This window comes from Prionailurus viverrinus, chromosome A2 (assembly GCF_022837055.1).
Source record: "Prionailurus viverrinus isolate Anna chromosome A2, UM_Priviv_1.0, whole genome shotgun sequence".
Lineage (NCBI taxonomy): Eukaryota > Metazoa > Chordata > Mammalia > Carnivora > Felidae > Prionailurus > Prionailurus viverrinus.
In genome coordinates, this window is record NC_062562.1 from 98,994,933 (window position 1) to 99,021,376 (window position 26,444).

Consider the following 26,444-nt stretch of genomic DNA (forward strand, 5'->3'; position numbering starts at 1 on the left):
TCTTCAATGAATCAGATAGTGTAGAACCAGTTTAAAAGACCTGAAAAGGGAGTGACAGCCAAGAAGGATATTTTGAAGTTTGAAATGATCCCTATATAAATAGAACGGATCAGCATAACTTTGGGATAAAATTAGCCGACAGTTTGTGGGCTCTCGCTTGTGCCTGTTTGCTTGGTGCTACTCTCCTGATAAATCACAACAAAGCTTCCAGAGGGAGAGGAAGGATGGAGGGCACCAACACCCCTGTCACTAAATCTGCAGCTGCCAAGATAGTTAAGAGAAATTTCCTTGAGGCTCTAAAGTCAAATGACTTCGGAAAATTGAAGGCCATTTTAATCCAAAGTCAAATAGATGTGGACACAGTTTTTGAAGTTGAAGATGAGAATATGGTTTTGGCATCTTATAAACAAGGTAAAAACTATAGGTGTGAGTGTAAAATCGATAGAAAACGTATTTGTTTTAAATGCAGTGTCAGTCACCCACTCTAAACCAGTAGTTCTTGGGGTTTAAGTATGTATTTTAAAAATATTTCTGATTTAATCTTTTCTCTTTTTTAACTAGACACCATCATGGGTGGTATAAATATGTTTTTCTTTCTTTTCTTTTCTGTTCTGTTCCTTTTCTATCCTTGTGTCTGGAATTTGAAATCGTGAACAATTATATTTATTAATGTACTTTGCTTTTGTTTCTAACTTTCTTCTGCCTGTGATGATATAGAATAAAGAAAACATCTCCAGATTATGGCTAAACAGACTGCTAAAATCTAATCCAGTGTGACTGCTAACTGTCTATTAATACAACCACTTAAAGATATATCATTTCTGTATCTATCTGGATGAAAAAGAGGATTTTGCCCCCATTTGGAGGGTTACTGAATGGGGAAGGCTCTGCCTTGAGGCACCTTTTTGGTCCTCAACATGTCAATGAGTTTTTAGTTCAGGCAAAAATCTGAAACCAGAAACACCAAAAAGTTAACTTTTTTCCCTTGGTTACAAGAATAGATCAAAATTGTAGATATTCTCCATACAGAATACCTGCCTTTTAAAGAACTAAGGATAACAAAAATGAGAACTGAATTTTTTTTTTTTATCTGGGGATTTTCTGGAATCCATGCTTAGGAAATGAGAAATGAATTAGAAGTGTGCAGATTCTGATTTCCCAAATCAGCTAGTTAATGGGGGAACTTGAGTAGCGAGGCCATCTGGTGAGCAGACTACAAGCAAACACCACGTTCTCCATCACTTCTGTTTAAACAAAAGAGACGATAAGGTCAGCATTTGCGGAGAGATAGCAGTTCTTTTTTCAGGTGGAAAGTACTCTTCATTTGCATACAAATCATCAGTGCCATCAATGTTCAGAAACAATGTTAATGGTATATGTTTTCACATTTATTTTCCATACTCTGGTTGTTAGTTCCGAAGGAAGGGTATAATAGTGGAGGCCAGTTACTGTGTTTGTGACTCTTACTGAAGGGCTTTATCATACATTGACATTGCTATTTTAGCTAGAAGATAACAAAGAGGTCTGGTTGGTTTTTTGTTTTTTGTGTTTTGTTTTGTTTTGTTTTGTTTTGTTTTGTTTTGTTTTTTAAGTAGTTGATTGGGCTCTGTTAGAAAGAAGGAGTGTGTCCCACGTAATCAGATTACTTTCACCTTATGGATTTGTTCGGTGAAAGACTGTCCGAATGCTAAATACATTTTTAAGATATGTTTTAAGCTTATACTGGGTGCTCATGTAAAATAACTGAGGTCCAAGTTGGCATAATTTATGTGACACTGAGCTGTAAAGACTGCCTTTTCCCATCTCCTAAGCATGCCAAACTGCATGGATTGCCCAAGGTTCTGAGGTTGTGAGAAAGGGCATTTTAGGGCAGGTTCGAGGGAAAAAGGGTGTTGTTTCTTTTGCTTCCAATGGTGTCATCACCCCTGAATCAGAAGAAGATGCATTTTTAATCTTTTCTGTCAATATGACCAGACTCCCGTGGTGTTCATAGAGCTAAATATTCATTCATGCTAACAGGTGTTTTCATAGTGTTAGGACCACAGAATATGCCTTTCAATTAGAGAAACAGCAAATTACACCCTCTGGGAAAGGAAAAAAGAAGAGTTTGATTCTTATGCATGCCAGATGAATGTATGCACAGAAACAATAGGATATGTGGTCATATCTTCAGGGTTTATACAGGAACTGTGTGTGTGGGCATGAGCACGTTTGTATGTATAGAAAATACATGTATGGGTATAAGAATCTATCTCTTCAATCTTAAAACCAGATTAAAGTCTTATCTTTCTTCAAAGCTTCTTCTAACTTTCTTTTTCACACTTTCACACGTCTTCTAGCCTAATTATCAAACCTTTTAATATTTCAGTCAGGAATGGAAGTGATAAATAGAATCTTAGTTGCTAGCCAAGCAAAGTCGACCTAAGTGGCTGGATTAAACTTTGTGAGACTTTATTAAATGATAGCAGACTTTTTGGACATTGAATGCTATTGGATTGCTCTTCACTAGTTATTTTTTTCAAGCACTCTTGAAAGGCTCTGCACCAAGAAAAGTGTACAGATCATAAGTGTACAGCATGATTAATTTTCACAAAATAAACAAACCTATATAGCCAGCATTAAGATGTGGAAACAGAAACACTACCTGTTTACTTTTAGTGTGGGAATCTTCAGGTTTTGATTATTTTGTGGCTTATTAAGCAAGACAATGTTTCAAACCTATGAAAGATACCATGCTACCTTTAAATTTGCTTCTATGATTAATAATATAACCCACATTCAATATTTCATTGTCCTGCAGCATATCAACAGGGGTACAATTTATCCCCAACCTTTTTTACTTCTTTTAGGACATACAGCATTTTTCATAGAATTTCAGAAAGCGACCACACTTTTCCCCCTAAATATGGTATGTCTAAGCTAGTAGACAAGTCGGTTTATAATTTTTGGAAAGACAACTCAGAAATCTGTTGGCAAGGAAATCAACTTGGGGTCTAAACATTGCTTCCCCAAGTCCACAATCCAATTGGCACACTAATGGAAGCAAATGTAAAATGTGGATTTTGTGAGGAAGGCAGAACAAAGCATCTGGAAATTCACTTCTGCTTCCTCATCTCTAGCAACAAAGAACAAAATCCCAGAGCTCAGGTTCAAGCTGTGGGGCCCGCCCAGACCCAGTACCTAAGAATGATTCTTAAAGTTAGAGAGATCATGTTTTTTAAAGTTATGTTAAACTTCATGATCAAATCTTCAAATAAAATCATGTTTTTATTAATTGGAAAAAAAACCCCAAAAACATCTGCCTCACACTTTGTAAAGCAAACATTAAAAACATTCTGGTTGGCATTTGGGATAATTCCAGGAGCATAACAGAGACATGTGTCTTTAAAGCAAAAACAGGCAAGCGAAATTCCTTCTACCAGACGACCGCTTTAAGATGGGAATGACGTGAAGAAACGTTAAATACACGCCCAACTTTTGAAGTGCCCCATACAAGGAGTTGCGAGGTCAAGGGTTTTCCGTGATACAAAGTTTCCTAGAGCCAAGCGCCCAGGATCCAGAGTGAAAGCAGGATCTGTAAGAAAACCCAGAGCTAATTCCTATTGGTTCTCACCAGTGTTCTCTGCCCTGGAAACGCCGACATCCATAAAGCTGTTTCCAACGCTTTTTCCAACTACATATTTCGATTCTCTTTCCGATGTATGAGCCTTGGCGCGTTAATGATACAGGCAGAATATCATACTTATCTCTTGGGTATGAATTTCCCTCGTCAGCAAGGTTAATCAGAGTCCTTTTATTAATCAGTGTAATGCACTCTAAGCACTTCATTTATGGCCCACAGCAGCAGCTACTTCGGTTGGTAGTCATATTTTTAATTAAAATAACCAATGAATGATTTCACAGGAAAACTTTCTGGCAGGTACTCTATCTACTTTACTAAGTCACAACTTCCTCCCAAGTATCTCAAAAGCTCTTATTTCCACTCTCTTAATGAACAGACTCTTTATCACCTCATGTTCTTCTTTGCCAGAAATTCGCTCTCCTACTTTCCTATTACCATCTTAGGGTTCTTATCCCTCCCTGAACGTTCAAACGTTTTTCTTTTAAATTTTGCATTTCAAGCTGACTTTGTTTTTCTTTGCTGGGGGAGTTCTGAGATTTATCCTGAAAACATTAGCTATTAAAAAAATAGTCAAGAATTATGCGTCAGTCTATAATCCTTCAGGACTGTGTAAATACATGGACACAGGCAGAGCAAATGTCTGCTAATCCCGCCACGAGCAGTGTGTCCAAACTTTGGCTGTAATAACAGAAGCTTCTCATGTGTAGGGTTCTTTGAACTCAGATAACATTATAGCTGATAACTGTTGCAGAACCCAGGAGTAGCTGAAAGTTTACCAGAGATGTATACATCCCCCCTAAACACAGAGCAGAATCGATTCCTTCTTCCAAAAACAGCCCAAACACTTTTCTCCTTACCATATTTCCTGAGCTGGGGGCTTTCCACTCGGCTACTCAGGCATCTCTCTTCGGTTTCACATTTAAAGTAAACACACACACACACACACACACACACACACACACATGATTACTCTGCATATTTTTGTAGGGGTGAAACTTCTAAAATCCCTTTAGAACTTTTGCCTACAGGTGCTATTGGTTGAGAAGTGAAATGCGTGTAGCCGTCAGATCACCCGTGGCTATTTAAAGATTTGGGGGAGCCCGGGGTTTGAGTGGATCTGTCAGTACCAGTTATACAGGCGTGAGCCCTTTATGCTACTTAATCTTATTCTTATTTGTAAAGTGGAGGCTTTGTCAGGACCTTCTCTAAATCCCCTGCATGCTGATAATCTACGATGTTATGAAGGGGAAATTATATAAACAGATTATGTGTCATGGTCTGGGGAAGGTGAAAAGTAACTGTAGATACTATAAATCCACATGGGCATGGCCTGTATTTGAGAGTCTCTGTGGGGTTTTTGCATAGGAGGGAGGATCTGTGGTCTCTTCTCTTCTCATTTAAACACTTGGCTCAAGAAGAGCTTAGAGCCATGGCTACACAGACTGCAGTCCTGGGTGGGGGGGGGCGGAAGCGTGAGTGGCTCAGGTTAGTGGGAGGCAGCAGCTTCCTCACCCTCCCACTTGGGGGCTCTGTGCCAGGTTCTGCTCCATTCCTGCACTTTGTGCCCATCTGAGCACACAGAGAGCAGCCTGGCATCTGCAGAGGTGAGCGTAGGGGGGGCTCTTCGAAAGATAAATGCTAAGAATCAATCACATGCTAGGTTCTGAAGCCCTGGGACAATTCCGCCCTGGAAAGAAGGCTGAGTATAAAAAATGATTATACCCAATTAGTTAACTGTATTTCTGTTATGCTGCTACTGTTGCTGGTTATATTTTAGAGGACAAATTCTGATGTCTTGGCATTTCAGTATCAACACAAGAATGTTAATAGGTGCTGCATCACCGTGGTTTTCGAGGATGGCTTTACTTCAGGTTTGGTCCTCGGAGAGGGTAGGTGTGATGGAAAGGACTCTTGCTCCTTGGTACAAGGTGCCCCATGACTGCAGCCCCATTTTAAGGTGTGAGTGTATGTGGGTGGCCTCTTGCTATGGGCTTTTCCTTTCTCTACAGACAGGAGGCTTTCCTGCTATGCCGGGGGTTGAATTATCCAGAATCCACCCCCCTTTCCCCACACACATAGCATCACCAAAAAGTTCTGCAACATGGCTTCAAGATATTCTTCAGTATATCGGCCCTGATCTGTATCTGACAATCTGCCCCCTTCCTATTTCTCTATTCAGTTTCTACGGGCACCGCGACAGTGTCTTGTTGCCAACCACCTACACACGTTTCCATCTAGGAGAGGGGAGTTATAAGCACAAGTTCACCCAGGGGGTGGGCTGAATCCCAAAACCCAGCTGTCTCCGGGGCTGATTTACTGGTTAATGATTATGAGCAAAGGACATGCAGATGAAAGGGGCTGAGAGGCTAAGGATGACAGATTCATATAATAAATGGGCAGGATAGACTCTCTACGTGCTACTGGGAATCTAGGAAGAATAAAAAAACATCAACAAGCAAATGCATTTCCATATCAGAGCTGTGGCATATTATAGATGCATTCAGGACCTTCTTTCCTTCCTCGTGATTTGTGAAGCAGGCTTGGCGCTAAACCTATTCTGCTTCCACAAAGACAAAGACAGATGGAAACGCTGCATTGCAGATATCCTGAGTCCATTAGCTTGGACTGAAGTGGGCGACTTATGGCTCTAGCAGGCTGAAAAAGTGGCAGTTTTCTCATCTGGAAAATGAAAGGCTTGGACTGGATAATCTTCCCTCCAGTGCTAACATTCGGTGTTTTCTTTGATTTCACATCAAAATGGTGTTTTCTTAATCAGCTCTCTACTGCTTCCTTTCCGAGATCATTTTTCTTCCCATTGCAGAAGCAGGCACGAGTTTCCAATCAGTTGGTGCACAGAGCTGCCAAATCTTTGCTGCTAATCAGCAGGCAAAACATACTCTGGTTTCCAGATCTGGAACCAGCTTCTTTCCAAGGCAGTTAGAAGAGACTAGCTTTGCAAATTGCTTGTTGAGGAGATTTGAGCATTACAATGACTGATTAGGTATTGGGTATTGTTGCGATTCATTCATGATCAAAAGCAGGTTGCATACCGTATAGCCTGAAAACTCTGCTCAGAACACAGATTCAATGTACATAGCTAAATAGAAATGTATAAATGGGTACATACACGTACACATGTAGTGTGAGTGCCTGTTTGCACACACACACACACACACACACACACACACATACACACACTACAGGCACAGGAATGACAATCCCACAGCCCCAGAGTACCTATGATACTAATTGTCTCTGGCAGTACCTGTGATACTAATTGTCTCTGCCAGAGAAAAGTCCATATCAACGAATAACTTCCCTTCTCAGCGTCTGGAATCTCAAATTAGTATCTTAGCACTCAGTTAGATTAGTTGAATACAGATTCCTACATAAATTCAGATAATCCTAAGAGGGTCACACTTTAAAAAATCCTCAGTTCATTAGACTTTAGTATGAATTAACTTTGGATTTCCTTTTAAAGAGCAGATTTGGATAAGGGAAGAGCTGAGAGGGATGGGGAGCAAAATGGCCGTAGAATTCTAATGGAATGGAAAGGGATTTGCGCGCGTGTGTGTGTGTGTGTGTGTCTAGGTTGGAGAGTAGGCTACAGAAAAACAAACTTCAGGTTGGGTTCATTCATTATCTCATGATTAATTGATATTGTGTACATCCCTATAAATGGCCTTTATTTATTTATTTATTTATTTTAAATGTTTATTTATTTTTGAGAGAGGCAGAGACAGAATGTGAGTGGGTTGGGGCAGAGAGAGAGGGAGGCACAGAATCTGAAGCAGGCTCCAGGCTCTGAGCTGTCAGCACAGAGTCCGACGTGGGGCTCCAACTCACGAGCTGTGAGATGCTCAACCGACTGGGCCACCCAGGCACCCCTATAAATGGCCTTTTAAACTAAATTATCTTTTCCCCTACAAACAGGGGGGCAATAGTTTATTTTAATTTTACTTATTTTTACAAATAGTTATACAAGCACAAATGTACTGAAAAGCTCAAAGGGGGCATCCAAAGACACATAAATCTATGTCCTTGTCCCCTAGCCCCCAGTTCTTGGAGGCCACCACTATAACCAGTTTCTTGTTCTAGGTGTTGATAAATATTTTCACATATGATAGCGTATTAAGTGCACTGGTCAGCCCCTGCTTCTCTTGCTCAATAATATATCTTGAGATTTTTCCATATCCATTCCAAAGATATACCATTTTCCAGTATACACAGAACTGCTCTCTTCTTTATAATAGCTGTATAGTATTCGATTATATGGGTGCACCATAATTTTTTAAACAATCTCCAAATATTGACGAGGATTGAGATTGTTTCCAGTTGTTAACCATTAAGAACTATGCTGTAGTGTGATGCCTATTCTTGTCCACAGGCCAGGTTATAACTCCTGAGAACTTTATACTTGTCACAAAGATTTCAGTACAGATGGTGTCCTTGGAAGTTGTGCAATACTGTGGCCCCTATAGGGCATTTCACACATGAGTGATTATACTTGTAGGATAAATGCCCAGGAGTAGCATGTGTGTAATGTTTCTCACTTAAATGAGAGGATTTTGATTCCTGACCACCAGGCCCACTGGTAACGTGGTCATCATCCTCTGAGTGCCCTCCTGGTGCTCATCATTGGTGCTCAAAAGTAGTCACAATAGTCTAGATTTATTCTGACCTCATGTAACCAGTAAAAATTACCACTTTTACCTCTCTTGCTTTGGGCACTGCACTTTTATTAACGTATCTTAAGGTTGTATTAGCTTTTCGGCAGCTCCATCCCGCTGTTGGCTCCTTTTGAGAATACTGTCAACTCAAATCCCTAGGTCTTTTCTCAAATAGATTACCATTAAACCATATTCCGCTTACCTTGTACTTGCATGGTGGGATTTTATACCTTAAAAGCAAACTTCTGTTTTGCCCATGTTAAAATATATTTTGTTGTTTCAGCCCTAGAGCTTCTTCTAAGCTGTTATGTCTACATCTTCACCCTGCCATCAATATTTTATCTTTCTGAAGCTATTTCCATTACCCACTCGTAGTGGGCTTAATGCCATGGCTCTATGTATTGACATTGAAAGAAGGTATATACAGTTAAGTTTGTTATAGCTTGTGAGACATGTGAGAGACAGAGAGACAGAGAGAGAGGGAGAGGGAGATGGGGAGAGAGAGAGAGAACATTTCCAACGACTAATGGGAAAAATTTATCTAAGATCTCAGTTCTAGGAACAGCTATGCTTCTCCTGGGCAATTGATTTGTGCATAGCTTGTGGGCATGGTTAATTGTGCAATACATCATGTTTTCCTATTTATTTTGGCTGCTAGGAAGTTCAAAGGCAAATTTTCAATGTGGTTCTAGTGTATGGGACACAGTTTATATTTTGTGTACCTATCTTACCCATTGATCACTTTTATTTTCCTACCTTAGTTTTTCCCTTTGCCCTTGTTTTCTAGATCGTTAGAAAATCTGGTATTGTGTAAACGTTGTGAGTTGCCTTAAATTCTTCTTTGAAAGAGGAATTGTATAAACCAACAGGCAGGCAAATAAAAGCTTGGCGTGATAAATTTTTTAAAGACACCAACTACATTCATATTTTAGACTGACAACAACCAGTAAAGTAAGGTTAAAAAGTTTAAGCTTGTAACTAACAGCTTTGGAATCACTCAAGAACATGATTAGGACTTAAAACAATAAGAATCTCATGTAACTCACCACTTAAAATAAAATGCAATCATGTAAATGAGGTCTCAAACTCAAATGCCTTGAAGGGCCAAGAAGATAAAATAAATAAAAGAACAAGATAATGGAGAATAGTGGAAACAGAGAGACTCACGAGTGCCTGTTCCACTCAAGTACATCCAAGTATGCTTCTATTTGCAGACCCATCAGTTACTAGTTTACAACATCTGAATCACTCCCCCCAATTTTAAAGATGTGACCAAAGTATAAGACCTTGCAAAAATCCTCACAAAACAGAGAAAAATCCTAGGCCACGAAATGAAACTTTCTCCCTCTTCTTTTTCAGGTTATTGGCTGCCTAGTTATAAATTAAAGTCTTCCTGGGCAACAGGCCTGCATCTCTCTGTCTTGTTTGGTCATGTGGAGTGTCTTCTGGTGTTACTGGACCACAATGCTACAATCAACTGTAGACCCAATGGGAAAACCCCCCTTCATGTGGCTTGTGAAATGGCCAACTTGGATTGTGTTAAAATCCTCTGTGACCGTGGAGCAAAGCTGAATTGCTACTCCTTAAGTGGACACACAGCTTTACACTTCTGTACAACTCCTAGCTCCATTCTCTGTGCCAAGCAATTGGTTTGGAGAGGTAAGCCTTTCTGGGTGGATGACGTTGTCATCCACTTCCACACCTAGGGTTTTGAAACTTAGTGATCTTTACCTACTTTAGGTAATGTAGTAGGCATCCCATTTATAAGCCTCATTCAGGGGGCCCTAAAACTGCATAAGTATGTATATATTTATATAACTATATGTGTTGGTCCAGGTTATTTAATGATGATCACATTGAAATCATTACTTTTTTCATTATAGGAGCCTTGTTAGTTTACACATTTATTTAACAAATATTTATTTAGTTCTCATGAGGTGTCAATTAATGTGTTAAGTAACTGAAAAAAATAGTTTCTGCCTTCAAGAAGCTATATTCTAGGAGAACCTGCGTGGCTCAGTTGGTTAAGCGTGCAACTCTTGGTTTTGGCTCACGTCATGATCTCATGGTTCCTGAGTTCAAACCCTGTGTCAGGCTCCACACTGACAGTGCAGCGCCTTCTTGGGATTCTCTCTATCCCTCTCTCTCTGCCCCTCCCGTTTGCTCTCTATCTGTCTCTCTCTCTCAAAATAAATGAATAAACTTTTAAAAAAGGAAGAAATCATATTCTAATAGGGGAGATAAATACTATCAAAATAAATTTGTAAATATATAATAATAAATTGGGAAAGGAGCAAAACAAGGTGTTATGGAAGAGAATGCCAAGAGTGAACTATTATAAAATGTATAAAGACTTCTCTAAAGATATGACATGTAAGCTGAAACTTTATGAACGAGAGGGAACTAGCCATTAAAAAAGAAGCCAAGAGGAAGAAGAGTCCAGGTACAAGGAACAGTATGTGCAAAGTTGCTAAGGGAGCAAAACAACTGAACTATTCAACAGATGGAAGAAGGCCAGTGTGCCCGTGGGTGTGGGGTGGGTGGGAGGGACAAGAGGGTTCCGGGAGTGCCACACGAAGACACTGGTTATGTTAGATCATATACAGCTTGCTGAGGGCCAAGGTATGGGGTTTAGAAATGGAGCCACTGAAAAGTTTTAAGCATGGCAATGACATGGTTTAATTTTCACTTAAAATCATCAATCTGGAGTTATACAAGAATAGGGCTGGAGGAGCCCGAGTATGGAAACAGGGAGACCAGCAGCAAAGCGATTTTAACAGTGTAAGTGAGAAAGGATGGTGATTTGTATCAAGGGGCAAAGTTTGATAGGAAGATTAGAAGATGGGTTTGCAATATATTCTGGAAGCAGAGTCAGTGGCATTTGGAGATGGATTATATATGGATGAGGGGTAAAGGAAAAGGAAGTTTCAAGCATCCTTGCCAGATTTCTGGCTTTAGAAAATGGGTGGAGAGCGATGCCATTTTTAAAAAGTGTTTTTGATGTTTTCATTTATTTTTGAGAAAGAGAGAGAGAAAGAGAGATCAGGGGAAGGGCAGAGAAAGAGGGAGGCAGAGAATCAAAAGTGGGCTCTGAACTGACAGCAGAGAGACCAATGCAGGCAGGGCTTGAACTCACCAACTGTGAGATCATGACCTGAGCCAAAGTTGGACACTTAACTGATGGAGCCACCCGGGTGCCCCATAATGCCATTTTTCTAAGATGGAGAGAATTGAGGAAGAAGCATATATGTGGAAAAGATCATTAAATTAGTTTTTTAAAAATCATGTTTATAGAGCTATAATTTACACACAGTAAAGTTCGGTATTTTTGAGAAACACATAGTCATGAAACCATCATCACAGTCATTTCAAAAAGTTCCCTGATACTCTTTGCAATTAATCACCTCACTTTATCCCCACCTCCAGCAGCCACTGATCTAGTTTCTGTCCCTAAAATTTTGTCTTTTTCAGAATGTTATATAAATTAAATTACACAATATGTAGCCTTTCAGGTCTGTTTTTACCTACTTAGCATAATGCATTTAAGATTCATCCGTGTGGTTGCATTAGCCAGTATATTGAATCTTTTATTGTTGAGTTGTATTCCTTGTATGGATGCAACACAATTAATCTGGTCCCCAGTAGAGGGACATTTGGATTGTTTCTAGTTTTGGCAATTTTGGAAAAAAAAAAAGGCTGATATAAACATTTGCCTACAGATTCTTATATGGGAGTGTTCTCATTTCTCTTGGGTAAGTACTGAGGAGTGGGATGACGGATTGTAATAAATTTACAAGAAAACTGCTAACCCGTTTTTCAAAGGAGTTGTACGTTTTGCATTCTCACCAGCAACGTATGAGTTCAGTTGCTCTCCAGCCTTGCCAGAACTTGGTAATGTCAGATTAAAAGAAAAATTTATTTTAGTAAATTGAATAGGTATATAAAGTATCTCATTATGGTTTTAATTAAAATTCCCTTAATGACCAAGGATGTTGAGTATGTTTTCAGGTATTTTTTTTGCCAGCTGTGTATTCACTTTGGTGAAATGTCTGTTCATATCTTTTGCTCCCTCTCCCCTTCATGAAAATGGGTTGTTTGTTTTCTTATTATTGATTTGTGAGAGTTCTTTATATATTCTGGATACTAGCCCTTTATCAGATATGTGGTTTGCAAATATTTTTATTCATTCTTTGACTTTTCATTCTTTCTGTCTTTAGAAGAGCCAAAGTATTTAATTTTAATAAATTCAATTTATCACTTTTTACCTGTTATGATTTATGCTTTGAGTGTCCTGCCTAAGAAATCTTTGACTAATCTGAGTAATAAAGATTTCCTTCTATGTTTCCTTCTAAAGATTTTATAACTTTAGGTCTCAATTTTAGGTGTTTGGCTTATTTTGAGTTAATTTTTGTATATGGTATAAAGTACAGGTTGAGGCTCATCTTCTTTATATATGGATGAATTATCTTATATATACAACTGCTTCAATATCTTTTACTGAAAAGACTATTTTTTCACCTTTGAGATGCCTTGGTATCTGTCAAAAATCAAGTGGCCAGAAATGTATGAATCCATTGATTTATATATTTTTTTGCTGATGTTTCACTCACTTAATTGCTGTAGTTTTATATTAAGTCTCAAAATCAGATTGAGTTTCCCCAGATCAGTTTTAAACATGAGAAGTTTCAGATTTCTTTTAGACCTCAAAGTGAATGAGTCAAGGCTGCACTTGACATAAACGTATGGATTTCAGAAGAGAGTTCTGGACTGAAGCTGTAAGTTTAGGAATTGTTGGCCTATAGATTGTATTTGAAGCCAAAGAAATCAATGAAATCACTTGGATGAAAGGTGTGGAAAAAGAAAAGAGAATCTAGGACCAAGCCCCGATACATTCTTACATTTAGATACTAGCAGGAGGGAGAGAGGCCAATAAATGAGAGTGAAATGGATTGGTAAGTGAAGTAGGAGGAAACCCAGGAGCATTTTTGGCATCATAGGGATTAAGAAAGAGGCAGGTTGAAGAAGGAGGAGGTGGTCAGCTGTATCAATGGCTACTTGAGAGACTTGATTCATTAGATGTTCATTAGATTAGGTGACAGAGTTATCACTGACAAAAGAAGTTTGGGGGAAATGGTGGGTGTAGAAACCATATTAGAATGGTATAAGGTGTGAATGAGAGGTCAGAAACTAAGGATGGCACGTATAGATGACTGTTAAAAAAATGTCTGGCTGCACATGTATGCGTATGAGTAGCATGATTGCTGAAGGGGGCTAGGGGACATAAGAGAGTGTTATCTGTAGTTGGAGATAAAAGGAAATATTGTGTAAAAGGAAATGGTTTGCAGAAAGCAAACAGTTAAAAATGCATGAGACAGAATAACTGAAAGGTTCAAATCTTTGAGGTTGAGATGGGGTGAAATCCAGAGACTGTGAGACACATCCCCATGTTTAACAGATGGTCTAAAGTAAAAGATGTCTTTAAAGAGTGTTCATTGATATGGTGGTGGTGAGATGAAGGAGTTCGTGTCTGGTATGAACTTATACAATTAATGTGTGAGGCAAAGTCATCAGGCAAAAATGAGAGCAGAAAGGGTGGACATTGTGATGAGAATAGGAAGGTATGGAGGTGTCATGAGGGCAAGAATGGGGAAACAAGTTTAAAGATGCCATGGTCTTCTCAACCTGTGAGTATTTGGTGGGAAGGAAAATCAGTCCAACTTATTCTCCTTCTTGCCTTCCCTGAGAGGAAAGGTCCAGTGCAGAGATGCATGGAGAGGGGCAGGTGTCCATCAGGGCTTAGCCACCTATGGCACGCGGCCATTACCACCGTTCACATTTATTTATACGTTGATGGCTTTCAGATTTAGTTTTTATTTTAATTTATATTTTAATTCACTAATTTAAAATTTTAAGGTTGTCATTTTAAACATTTTTAGAAAGTTAAGAAATTGTATCATTTGTTGAATTACTGACTTTTCATATTGCTGCCTTTTCATGTGACTTCATCAACCACAGACTGACAGAAAGCTGCCAAGGCTTTCACTCCCCAGAGCTGTAATCAGAGGGAGCCTCATTCCCAGAGCAAGGGCTTTTTGCCCATCTCCTTTATCCCTATTGACATAGGGAGACCACCTGGAGATGAGAAGGAGTAAAGGGGTATGGAGAGACCAAGCAATGCTCGCTCCCTGTAGGCTGACACTAATGAACGAGGCTAATAACAATCAAAGAGGAAGAGTGGAAGTCAATTAAAGATCTACTTACTCTTAGATCCGTGGCATCAAAGGCCAAAGCCATAAAGGAAAGATGAATTAGAGAAAGCAAAAATATTCAATGTCCGAGTGGCAAACAAATTATAACATTAAAAGGCTGTCATAAAGCGGGGGAAAAAATATTTGAGACTGTGTAGACAAGGGCCCTATTTATATCCTTAACATAGAAAGAAAGATTTTTGGTTTGTTTTCCTTTAGAAAGAAATCTTAAAAATTAAAGTAAGGAGATTAACAACGAAGAATGAGAGAGAAAAAGAGAACAAAAGACCAAGGTATTTCAGGAAATAAAACCCAAGTATATAAACAACAAATAAAGATAGCATAATGATCACCTGCCTTGGTTATCTGTAAAATGTTAATTAAAATGGCAGGTGCTTTTGTTGTCATTTATTACATTTAACAAAAATACAAACGATGACAGTATATCTGTTGACACACACAGGGATGTGCTCTCACACACCCTTCGTGGGATGCGAATGGGTATCGTCTGGAGGGCAATGTCATAAGCTTGAAACCTTTTGTAACTCAGAAATTCCCCCTCTGGGATTTAGGGCTAATTTTGTACCTTTTGGCTGAGATAGGCTATCATTTCTGTGGGGCCTCCAATTCAAACTCCAGGTATTAGCTCTAAACAGGGCTATATACTGAGTCAAAGAGATAACTGATGAGAAAGAAAGAAGACATTTAGCATGTAACAGAATTGTGCTTGGTCATGCAATCTGTAGTACACTAGAAATTAAGAGACTTTCTCCTGATTCTACAAGAGTCTTCAAAATATTGTAGTTATGTTATGTTTTCTTTTGTATTTTTGCATCAGAAGCTTTGACTTGTTAAGGAATACGTTTAAAACACAATTTAAAATATATATACTGACATTTTTCATTTTTAAATGTATTTAGAGTCACAAAATATTTGCCCAATTTATTTTTGTCCTCAGAGATTTACTTTTATTACTGAAAAACTGAAGAATGTTTGCATATAAATAAAATTTTAAAATTTTAAAATAAAATAAAATTTTCAAGCTGTGTTACTTCCATATCATATAGGCATTAAAAATTATGTTGTAAAAAATGTTCGTTGACATGGAAAATGTTTTAAAAAAAATTTAGAGGAGAGTATGAACTGCATAAACTTATTTTTCTAAAAAGTATATATGATCATGCATCTCAGAGTCACACCTGGTATCATAGCTAATGTTTAGCTGTAGCTAACTAAGCAACTTCAAAAAAGTCAATTTGTTGTTCTAGATCCTTACTCCTAGGATAACATGTGTTTTTTTTTTTTTTAAGTGTGGTACCTGGTAAATATATCAAAAGCAAAACAAATTGTGAATCAGATAAATGGGGAAAATTCTACCCATTTTATGGATGCAGAAATAGGAAGAAAGGGTAAGGGCTTACAGTAGATATCTTAGTCTGGAAACTCCAGAAGACCGTGAGCATCTTACATTCTCTCTTTTGCATTTTTATGTCCTCAGCCTCTGGACAATGCTTGGCACATAGGAAGTACTCAATAAATGGTCTCTGACTGATCTGGGAATGGCTCCAGGCGCCTTGAGTGCATGGATGGGAACGACTGCCATCTAATAAATGGAAACTGTTATGTTCATGGTTAATGAAATGCGGTTGTTGGTCAGTTTCACCCTCTCTCGGGGGATAGTTAAGGGATGAATTTTCTCCCTCTTGGATTATGTCCTAGGCACTTTGAGGAGAAGTCACATACATCACCTCGTGGCTGGACACAGGGAATTGAGACAGCAACAGACAAGGGAAGCAAGTTAGGCTAACATTAAACTGCGGACCAGAGAAGTCCATTAGAGGAAGAACCAATGCCATGGCAACTGAAAACCAATGTAATTTCATTTGCTATTTAATGGACTCTTTGTAGAAAAAAAGTGCTCTTTGTGGAAAAGGCTAATTGAGGCCAAAAAATTGCATGCAATTTTCGCTTAAAGGATTTTCCCCTATTTTTTTCAGCATTGCAGAGCCTGCTTTGTCCCCATGCTGGATTTTGTCTGCTATTTTTCTGTTTGCCTTTCTACTTAATGCCCCCCATCTTCTGGCCTTTGTTTCCTTTGGTATTAGTATAATAGTGCTCATCAGCTGAGAGGGCTTATTTACCTCAGTGAAAATGTCCTCTCTGTGAATCCTGCATTTCCCTACGAATAAAGAGAGTCAGGTCAGGTTCAGCTGGCTGAATAGCAGCATATTATTTCTACCTATTCCCATTCGTAAGAGGAAAATGAAAGCTGCTTGCTTTACTCTGCATGAAGCAAATCCTGACAGTTGGAGGAAAATTTGTTACTGCAGGAAAGCCATAAAAATTCAAATGTTTCCTACCAGAATGTAGCATGAGGGCAATGTAAAGGAGACCGTGCCTTTTAAAAGCCCATCCCCTGTTACTTGGTGTGACAATGACACGTTACCCACATGTTAGGAAACTCCCTGTCCAATGATGAGAACATATAGCAAGGCGAGAATGTCACTGGACTTACCTTTAGTCAAGAAGCAGGTATGCTGGCTGGACAGGCACCCCCTCCCCAGTCTGTCACCCTCTGTGTCTTTCTGGCTCTTCAATGATATGTCGTAATAGCACAGATATGACCATCCCAGTCCTTTGCAAACAACTTTGGGGTTTTTTGCCCCATCTGCTCTATGGCTAGTACCACCTGTATAATATGAATTTAGTATTTTTTTCAAACTGACATTACTTATTAAATCCAATTTTAAAAGAAACTTTGTATCACCATAAAAATTGATTTGTCACTATAAAAAATAGGGCAAGCTCCCTGGCCATTCATAGAACATAACAGTAACAGTAAATAATGGGCAATGGAATTCTTGACCTCCATCTGCCCAGAGACCCTCTTCTCTCAGATGGCAAAGAATGACTCAAAAGCCTCATCTCTGGCTGTTGTTTTTCCTAGAAGCAGTGTCTCCAGTGATTCAGCTCTGAATGAGTGAACTTGAAATTTATTTCCAGGCCATGTCTCCCACCCAGGCAGGTATTCCAGCCCAGTAAATAACGTCCCATGTAAGATTACAACACACCGTCGGAGACCCTGCCTTCAGCAGTGCTTTCTGAAGTTGATGGTCTATTTGGCGGTGAATTTGAGAAGCATCCCCTTTAAAACCAGAAGTGAAACAAGCCTACCGCTCTCACCAGTTATGTCCTGGAGGTCCTTGCCGGCACAAAGAGAAAACAAAAAGAAATAAGATGTACGAAGATGGGAAAGCAGGAAGCAAAACTGCTATTATTTCACACAATATGTTTGTCAACAACAACAACAAAGAAAAGCTAAGGTCAAATGATTAGAATTTGTCATTGAGTTCAGCAGAGGTACTGCATTTGTGATCAATATGCAAAAATCAATTGTATTGTATATACCAGAACCAAGTGGCAAGAAATCATCATGTAAGAAAAGATATATTTACATATATCGTGAAAACTTTAAGCGACCTAGAAAATATAGTCAACAAAAGGGTGGAAAAAATATAAAAATTGAATGAAAGACATTAAGAAGAGACCATGTGCAAGGTTCATGATGAAAACTGTAGTTCTTGACGACTCCCACCTAAGTGGTAGCCACTTTCCCTCCTTTTGCCTGATTAGTTTGATGTTTATCTCCATATTGTTAAATAAATACCATTTATGCATAAAATTGAAAAGAATAAGTAGCAACATGAGCAGTTTCTGATAATCTATTTATTTATCATAATGGAAGATGAGGATCTGGCTGTTTTTCTACACCGACTCCCCAATCTAAGTACCTTTCCTATCTTCCATACTCACAATATGACGATATTACAACCATGAGGTTTGTAGTAAACTTACGGTAACTTCTTTATATACTTCATTTTCCCTGGTGCTAATTGTTTCTTTTTGTTTGTTTTCTGTAGATCATCACCATTTTAACCCCAAACTTTTTGCCAATACTTTTCATCTCTTCTGAAAAATTTTCAATTCAACAAGTATATGGTCATTTTCATTTTCTTAGAAAAAAAATCCCTTCTAGAACCTTCAGACTTGCTCCAACTGCTGCCCTCCTAGGACCTCTATTTCCCATCACCCTAAAGATTCCCTTTGCCTCTCACCCATGTTGAATTTCCTGTTCCCTGGATCCTGAGTGTTTCCATATCTTGGTGTGTTGCCTGTTTTGCTTGAGTACCTCCTCTAGTAGATTTCTGGGAAGGGGAGCAAGAGACTACACAACCCCCAGAATGCATTTATCCTACCGTCATGTGGCATAGATTTCTAGACTGATAATCATTTTCCTTTAGAATAATGAAGACATTTCTCCATTTCTTCCCAGTTTCCAGGACTGCTGCTGAAAAGTTAGAAACCATTTTATTTCTTCATCTTTTATATGTGACTTATTATCTCCTGTCTGGAGGTTTTAGAATTTTCTTTTTCTCTTCAGCTTTCTAAAATTCCATGATGATCTGCCTTGTTGTGTTTATTTTCATCCACTGTACTGGGTCTTTTCAACCCCAAAAGCTGTATGTTTCTAAGTTCTGAGAAATATTCCTGAGTTCTTTTCTTCTGTTTTCTGTATGCCCTGTCTCTTGAATTGCTGTTAGTTAGATACTGGACTTCCTACACTGTTTCTCTATTGTCTTATCTTGTCTCTCCTCTTTTATATTTCTTTATCTTTATCCTTTCCTTCCTGGCAAATTTACTTCAGAGTATTATTCTCTGTTTTTTAAAATTGCTTCTATCTACCCTATTAAAGGCTTTCCTTAAATTTTTATAATCTTTAGCTGTCTGCTGATAGTTAAGATGGAGTGACTACAAACTCAGTGTATGAGTAAGGTTAATTAATTATTAGCTTTGCTATGTGGGATCTGGCTGAACCTTTTATTTGAGAAATCTCTTACATAGTATCGTTGGATCTTTTTTCTTAGGTTGGTCAGATTCTCAAACAAACAAACAAACAAACAAATAAACAAACAAACAAAAACCCAAAATGCCTCTGCCTGGTTTCTTCTTGGGTTAAGGCTTAGTTGTCATTTTTCTAGGTGCTGAGTTGGGGCACAGGGCTGGGAATGATTAAGAAGTATGCCTGTGGTCTAGAATGTTCTGCCCTCTCCTCTTGGCTGAGCTAACTTCTAGCACATAAAGCCTTAGTTCAGACATCAATTCCAAGGATCATTCTTCCTGAATTCCCTTAAATGAGATTAGGCCCCTATGTCATTCTGAATTCTCATAGCACATAGTTTTCCTTTGTGCAACTTACATTTTGTTTAATTCTTTGATTAGTATCTGTTTTCCTCACCCATCTATGTTTCATGAGAGCAGAGTTTTGCTCCACATAGCCCAGTGAATAGTCCATATTGGTTGCTGATTGTGGGGTATTCATTGGATATTTAGTTAAATATAGGTACTATAATTAAGGAGGAGAGTGGGGTTGAACCAGAGCAATCCTGTCGCTATTACTGGCAAGATGGCTCTTGGTTTATGGTCCATTACATTCCTAACTTCTTTTCCTACATTGAAGACAGTACGAAGAAAGGAGAATGCAGAAGTGTCAGACACTATCGAGAAATCTAGTCAGTTGAGAATTAAAAAGTTTACATAGAATTTAATGACATGGAGGGACTTGGAGATTGTAACATCAGTTGAGTCATGGATGCAGAAATCACAGTGGAGGGGACTGATAACTAAAAAATGTTGTCTAAGAGTATGAACAAACCTTCTAAAGAAGAGTATTTGTGGAGAGAAGATAACAGAAACCTGAGCATTTGAAAAACCAATGGCAAAATCCCTTAGGGGGGCAGACATTGAAGACATAGGAAAGAGGTGGGATAATTTATGGTGTGAGGAATCTGAGAAGTTCAGGAAATGAGTTCTAGAACCATGTAGAAGGATTGACTCTAGAGAGGAGAGCATCTTTCCAATGTAGCTGAATGGCAAAAAAGGGGAGAAGATGAGAGTTGATATGTGTAGTAGGAAGGTGTTAAGGAGTTTCCATCTGAAAGGTATTTTTTATGTAAAATAGGAGGCAAGCAGATCTGAGAGTGGAGGCAGAGAGGAAAGCGTTAAAGAATCGAGGAGTGCCTGGGTGCCCAGTTGGTTTGAGTGTTGGGACTCTTGATTTCAGGTCAGGTCATGATCACACAGTTTGTGAGATGGAGCCATGTATCAGGCTCTGTGCTGGCAGCACGGAGCCTGCTTGGGACTCTCTCTCTCTCTCCTTTTCTCTCTCCCTGGCCCTATGCAGCTCACGTGTGCTCTCTCTCTCTCTCTCTCTCTGTCTCTCTCAAAGTAAATAAATTAATTAAAAAAAAAAGAATCAAGGAAGTGGAAAATGTCTGAAACAATCATTATGGAGAACAGTACAATAAATTAAGCACAGAAAGAGAATCTTTGGATTGCTGAGCAGTCTTGAGGATGCAGTTGAGTGTTGTGTGTGAGTTCAAGGTGGTATCCAGTCTGGTTCAGTTGGTACTTCACCTGTAGTGTGATTTTTGCTACACAGCTCTCAGCTGTTCGGGTGCAGGCACCGAGACAGTGGATAATTGGGTTCATTCATTGCAACAGGTGGGTTCTTGGAAGAATTGGAAGGGGTTTAAGGTCTTGGCAAAAGAGTTATTGAAATGATGGAATATGGAAGTCAACTGGGTAGGGAGAGGAGGAAAGTAAGGAACATGTACGGGACAAAGAGGTCACAGAGAGGGGTTCTAACAGAACCAAGATACCAAGATGAGCAGCTATGGTCAAAAAATCAAATGTGGGAATTCATGTTGTCTGGAGACTGATCAGTCCAAACTAATTAATAACTGAGTCCAAGTATGAGAGTGGGTGGGAGTCACTAGGTCAGAGAAAAGGACTAAGTCAGTGAGGAAAACGAGATCCAGATTTTGAGACGCCAGGGCATTGGGTGGTCCTCCATGTGGCTGTTAAAATCACCCAGAATTTGAGTGGCAAAGGATAATGTGAATCAGTCAGCCAAATCTTCAGAAACTGATGGGGAGATAAATGTATTCACGAAGGAGGGGAGGTGGTATAGATGAAAAAGCGGAGCCCTAAAGAAGCTGAGATGTTCCTTTCATTTTTATTTATTTTTTTTTTTCGAGAGAATTAGGGAGTAATTGGAAGCAGCAATGGGGAGTCAGACATATGAAAAAGAACACCCAGCTATATACTGCAGGCCAGAGTTAAGCATCCTGCATCTTTTCTTTGAGCTTGGAACAGGGCAAAGCTAGTTTGGTTGCCATGGTGACCAACGCCATGTCTCCGGGCTCATTAATCCTGTGTTCCAAACTAAGCACTTAGCGATAGCTTCTGAATAAATGCAACAAAGCTCTGCATACTGAAAAGGGCACATTCATGTTAAGCAGGGGAAAAAGGTTTTCAATTTCATTCATTAAACTTGAGTAAATAATTTAATATCTTTGTGCGTCAGTCCTCCTAGCTAATGAATAAGAATAAATGCTTAATGGAAAATCTAGCCTAATAAAGTTAACAGCATCAGCTTTACATATAAAGGAAATTGATGTTGCTGGTATATATGCATATGAAGGGGAAAATGGAAGGGAAAATAACATATATTAAGCATCTACGGTGTGGCATGTCAGGTACTTTAAAATAAAATGTCTCATTTAATCCTTGCAACAACCATGCATACCACTCCTTTCATTTTGCAGATGTGGAATCAGAAACTCAGAGAGGTTAAATAAGGCCCTGGTTCACAAAATTGGTAGGATTCAGGCAGGCCCAGTTCTGCCTGGTTTGGGTCCGTGAGGCTCCCACTATGCCTTGCTGAAAATTGTGTACAGCTTATCTTTCTGAAACATTTGGCTAATTAAAAAATTAGGAGAAAAGTTTGTCCTAAGGTGTCATTGCCTATATAAAAGAGAAGTGTAAATGCTGTATCAGAATCCCATTAGCTTGAAAACATTCACTACCATTAGATGGTTTTAAAGGCGTTTCTTGAAAAGAAATTGAGAAGACAGCTGGCTATATTAGAAGTGTGTTTAATTAAAAGATGTGAAGAACTGTCAATGCTTCTTCCAAAACGAGTCCCTCCAGAGCAATTGTTTATGCCCACTTTGCATTTCCTGGTGCGTGGAAGGCTTGAAGTTGCAAGGCAGACCCTCAACACAGAAGCTGCTTTTTGCCTTCTAGGTCTAATGACTTTATTTGTTTTTGTTTGTTTTTCATTTTTTTTGTTTTTTTGTTTTTTGTTTTTTTGGATTTGCTCCAGCAAAGATGTGGATAAAATGATTGAAAAAGATATATTAAAAATCCATGAATTAATTTTCCTTAAAATTAAACTCTTTAATTAAAAGCAACACTGATCAATTTCTAATTTCTGCCTCTAATAATGTGATATAGCAAGGTTTAAAATAAATAGAAACAACTTGGTGCAAGTTAAATATCCTTGTCCCCAACCTTAGCTGTTAGTTCTTTTTTTCCTCCAAATACTAATTGCTTAGTTTCACCTATATGACTACCCCAAGCCTATTTTTTAAAATTCGGGGTGCTTATTGCTTCCCCAGATGACTCCCCAGTGCTTCTTTAGAGGGAAAGTGTTAATTCCAGCCTTCTCTCCCCTGTCAGTATTAAAGGTTTCTCTGACTGGTTCTCTCTACTTTTAACTCCTATCAAAGGCCATATGTGACTTGCATTGTGAGTTTTCAGTCTGGGTATGTTATCTTTGTTTTATAACTAGAAGCATCTGACACTAGAAATTGAAGGATAAAATTTTCATGGGCCTGCACTGCTTTATTATTATTATTTTTTTATATCAGCATGTCTCTAATTTGTTTCTTACTCAGAGGAGGCTGGATAGGATTATCTCCCGAACATTTTAAACACCACTTAGTTAAAGATATCAGATTTATAAACAGAAATGTAAGTGTTTTCTTTGTAATCTCCAAAAGTAATAACTAACGGAAGATAATCTAAACCGTTTTAGAAGGAGACTCAAGGGCCCAGATTTGGAGGTAAAATGGTTAAATCAAACAAGGATCTGGGGATCCCAGCTCAGTTTTCTATTTAGCTAACCAAGAAAACACACAAATATGACGAATGGCAAAAAGCATCAGAATTGGAAGCTAAGAATCAAGCATATACCACCTTCTTGAAGAAGTTTCTACTGATTAGAAAGTTAATCAGAACAGAGTGGATCTTTTCTGAGATAAAACATCCCCCTGGTAGGCAGAAGAGGTATTAGCCAGCTTAACTGAGAGCCACAGAGGGCTCCATACTTTTGGGGAAGCTCCTACAGCATCTTTTGCTTTCATTTACTTGCAGCCTTAGAAGTCCCAGCAGCCCTCAGAATCACTCTTCAATTAAGAGGGCCACACCAACCCAAAAGCAGGGTGGCAAGGGCAGGAAGTAAATTCACTTCTTGCAAGCAACGTTGAATTAACTGGGTGGGGGCAAGAGGAAAGGACTGAATAAGAGCCCCAAGGAAAAGTCGGCCTGGAGTCAATAATTTAATAATAATAATAATAATAATAATAATAACAATAATAATAATAACCGGATATGGCATTTCTTTTGCCATAATCCTCACAGTTATTCTATGCGGTTAAACTATTATCCCATTAACAGATGAAAACACTGAGCTTTAGACAAATTGCTTAACGGTAAGAGCAGGTTTTGAAGATAGAATGACCTCAATGCAATGCGCTTGCTCTCTCCACTAGGTGGTGCTGCCTTCCCTTTGCTACTTACAATCCTTGCCAGTAATATAAGTCTTGGGACTGTGCTGTTGCCTTATCCTGTAATCCGTCTCCACTGCAGACCGGACATGTCAATCAGTAAACCTGCCACTCGCTCAGCCCCTTCTAGAACTGTCTTGTACACAGCCCTGATGAAGCGGCTTAGATTGTTAAGTTATGTAACGCTGGATCCTTCCCCACCATAGACGATAAAACCAGGATGGTGGTATTCAATCCAAGGGGCTCAAATACAGCTCCATATGAAAAGATGCATTCAAGTATGTGCTTAACGAAGTAAGTATTGGAATCGACTTTCCTTGTTTCAAATCTTGATAGCCCTCCATTTATTCTCTACAAGTGAGGGCAAGAATTAAGCTCTTGGAATCTCAACCTTCATGTAATAAATGGGGATGTTGATAATAATCTAAGCTGATTCTAGAGAACTCAAACAAGGTTTGTGAATTTTCATATGTGACTCTTTTCCCACCTCTTACCTTTGTGTTGTCTAGAAATGCATTTCCCAAAGTGCATTGATTCTGGGACTTTTAATTACAAAAGGACAGTATTACAAAAGGACAGTTCCTTGGTCAAATAGTTTGGGAAAACACATGTTAAATTAGACAGAGATCCTCATCTGAGGATTTTGCAGAATCTTTCATACGGTAATGTGAAATGTGTATATACAAAGGTACAGAGATCTACAAATTTATTTAACCACAGAGTCCTTGTTTTTAATGCATCTCACAGTGCTAATATGCCACACAATAGACTTGTGCTATTATGTGTCACAATGCTGACACAAAAGAGTGAAATTGGGACTTTTAACCAGAAGCAAGAACTGAACTCAGCCCTGAATACATCAGTCTTCCCTCCAGTGTCTGATCTGAGGGCAAATTCTATCTCACTATAGTAGGCAGAAGATGTCCACATCCTAATCCCTGGAATCTATGAATATGCTACCTTACATTGCAAAAGGGATTTTGCAGATGCGATTGAATTAAGGACCTTGACATGAGAGGCTGATTTTGGATTATCCATCTCCTTAAAATTGGAGAACGTTTTTTGGCTGTGGTCAGAAGAAATGGGACTATGGAAGGAAGGTTCTGCCCTGTGAAAAAGACTACACCCTCCACCATCGGCTTTGAAGATGAAGAAAGGAGGCCATGAGCTAAGTAATGTGGATGGCCTCTAGAAGTTGAGAACTGTAAGGAAACAGATTCTCCTAGAAACTCCAAAAGGAACACAGTCTCACTGATACCTGATCTTAGCCCACTGTGTTAGAGTTTTCCAAAGAAACAGAATCAACGGGGGGCAGGGGGAAGATACTGATTGATTTGTTTTAACGAACTGCTTCACAAGATTGTGGGGGTATGAGTCCAAAATCTGCAGGGTGGGCTGGCAGCCTGGAGACCAGGGAAGAAGTGCAGTCTGCTGGTAGAATTCCTTCTGGCTCAGGGGAAGCCAGTCTTTGTTTTGTTCAGACCTTCGATTAATTGGCTGAGGTGCACACATTATCTGCTTACTCAAAATCCACTGTTTCAAACATTAATCTCACCCCAAGAAAAAAACACCTTCACTGAAACATTCAGAATAATTTTTGACCAAATATCTGGGCACTGTGGCCCAACCATGTTGTCAGGTAAAATTGACCATCACACCCACGGAGACCGATGTGGAACTTCTGACCTACAGAACCATAACATAATACATCTGTGTTGTTTTAGGCCACTAAATCTGTGGTAATTTGTTATGACAGCAGTGAGAAACTAATACACTCACCTTTTATCCATTATACCTATTGTCATCTACTGTAATACTAGTCTTTCCCTACTGAGGATGTGGTCATCTGTCTCTCAGTTTGGGTCCATTTCCCTACTTCCATCCCTGGGGATGGATTTCAATATTATAGATTCCTGATCCGAACACACTCACAGCTCTGGGACCACCTCATCTCATATTCAAGTCTCTCAGCCCCTCCTCGAATCATTTCTTTCTCACCTCAGCCTGGGCTTCCTAGCTGATACTTGAACTACTATCTCACCAACATTATGACTTCTTTGCCAAACCAGGGTTCTTCTGGGCTAACACAGACCTGGGTAATATATCTTTCCTGCTCTCTGTTAAATATCTATAAAAATACATTAAAATTGACCCCCAAATCCTTTAGCAACAACTGTATAAGCTAAATATATGAACGAACTGTAAGTCAAAG

The 26,444-nt window shown here is 38.9% G+C and overlaps 1 protein-coding gene across 1 annotated transcript in view; it reads left to right on the forward strand.

Annotated features, from left to right (window-relative positions):
• Positions 1-224: 224 nt before the first annotated feature.
• ASB4 (ankyrin repeat and SOCS box containing 4) overlaps positions 225-26,444 on the forward strand; it is a 59,045-nt gene continuing 32,825 nt past the window's right edge. Inside the window, exons 1-2 of the mRNA XM_047850294.1 lie at positions 225-411; positions 9,652-9,951. Of these exons, the coding sequence (XP_047706250.1) occupies positions 225-411; positions 9,652-9,951 (487 nt within the window). The remainder of the gene's footprint in view (positions 412-9,651; positions 9,952-26,444) is intronic.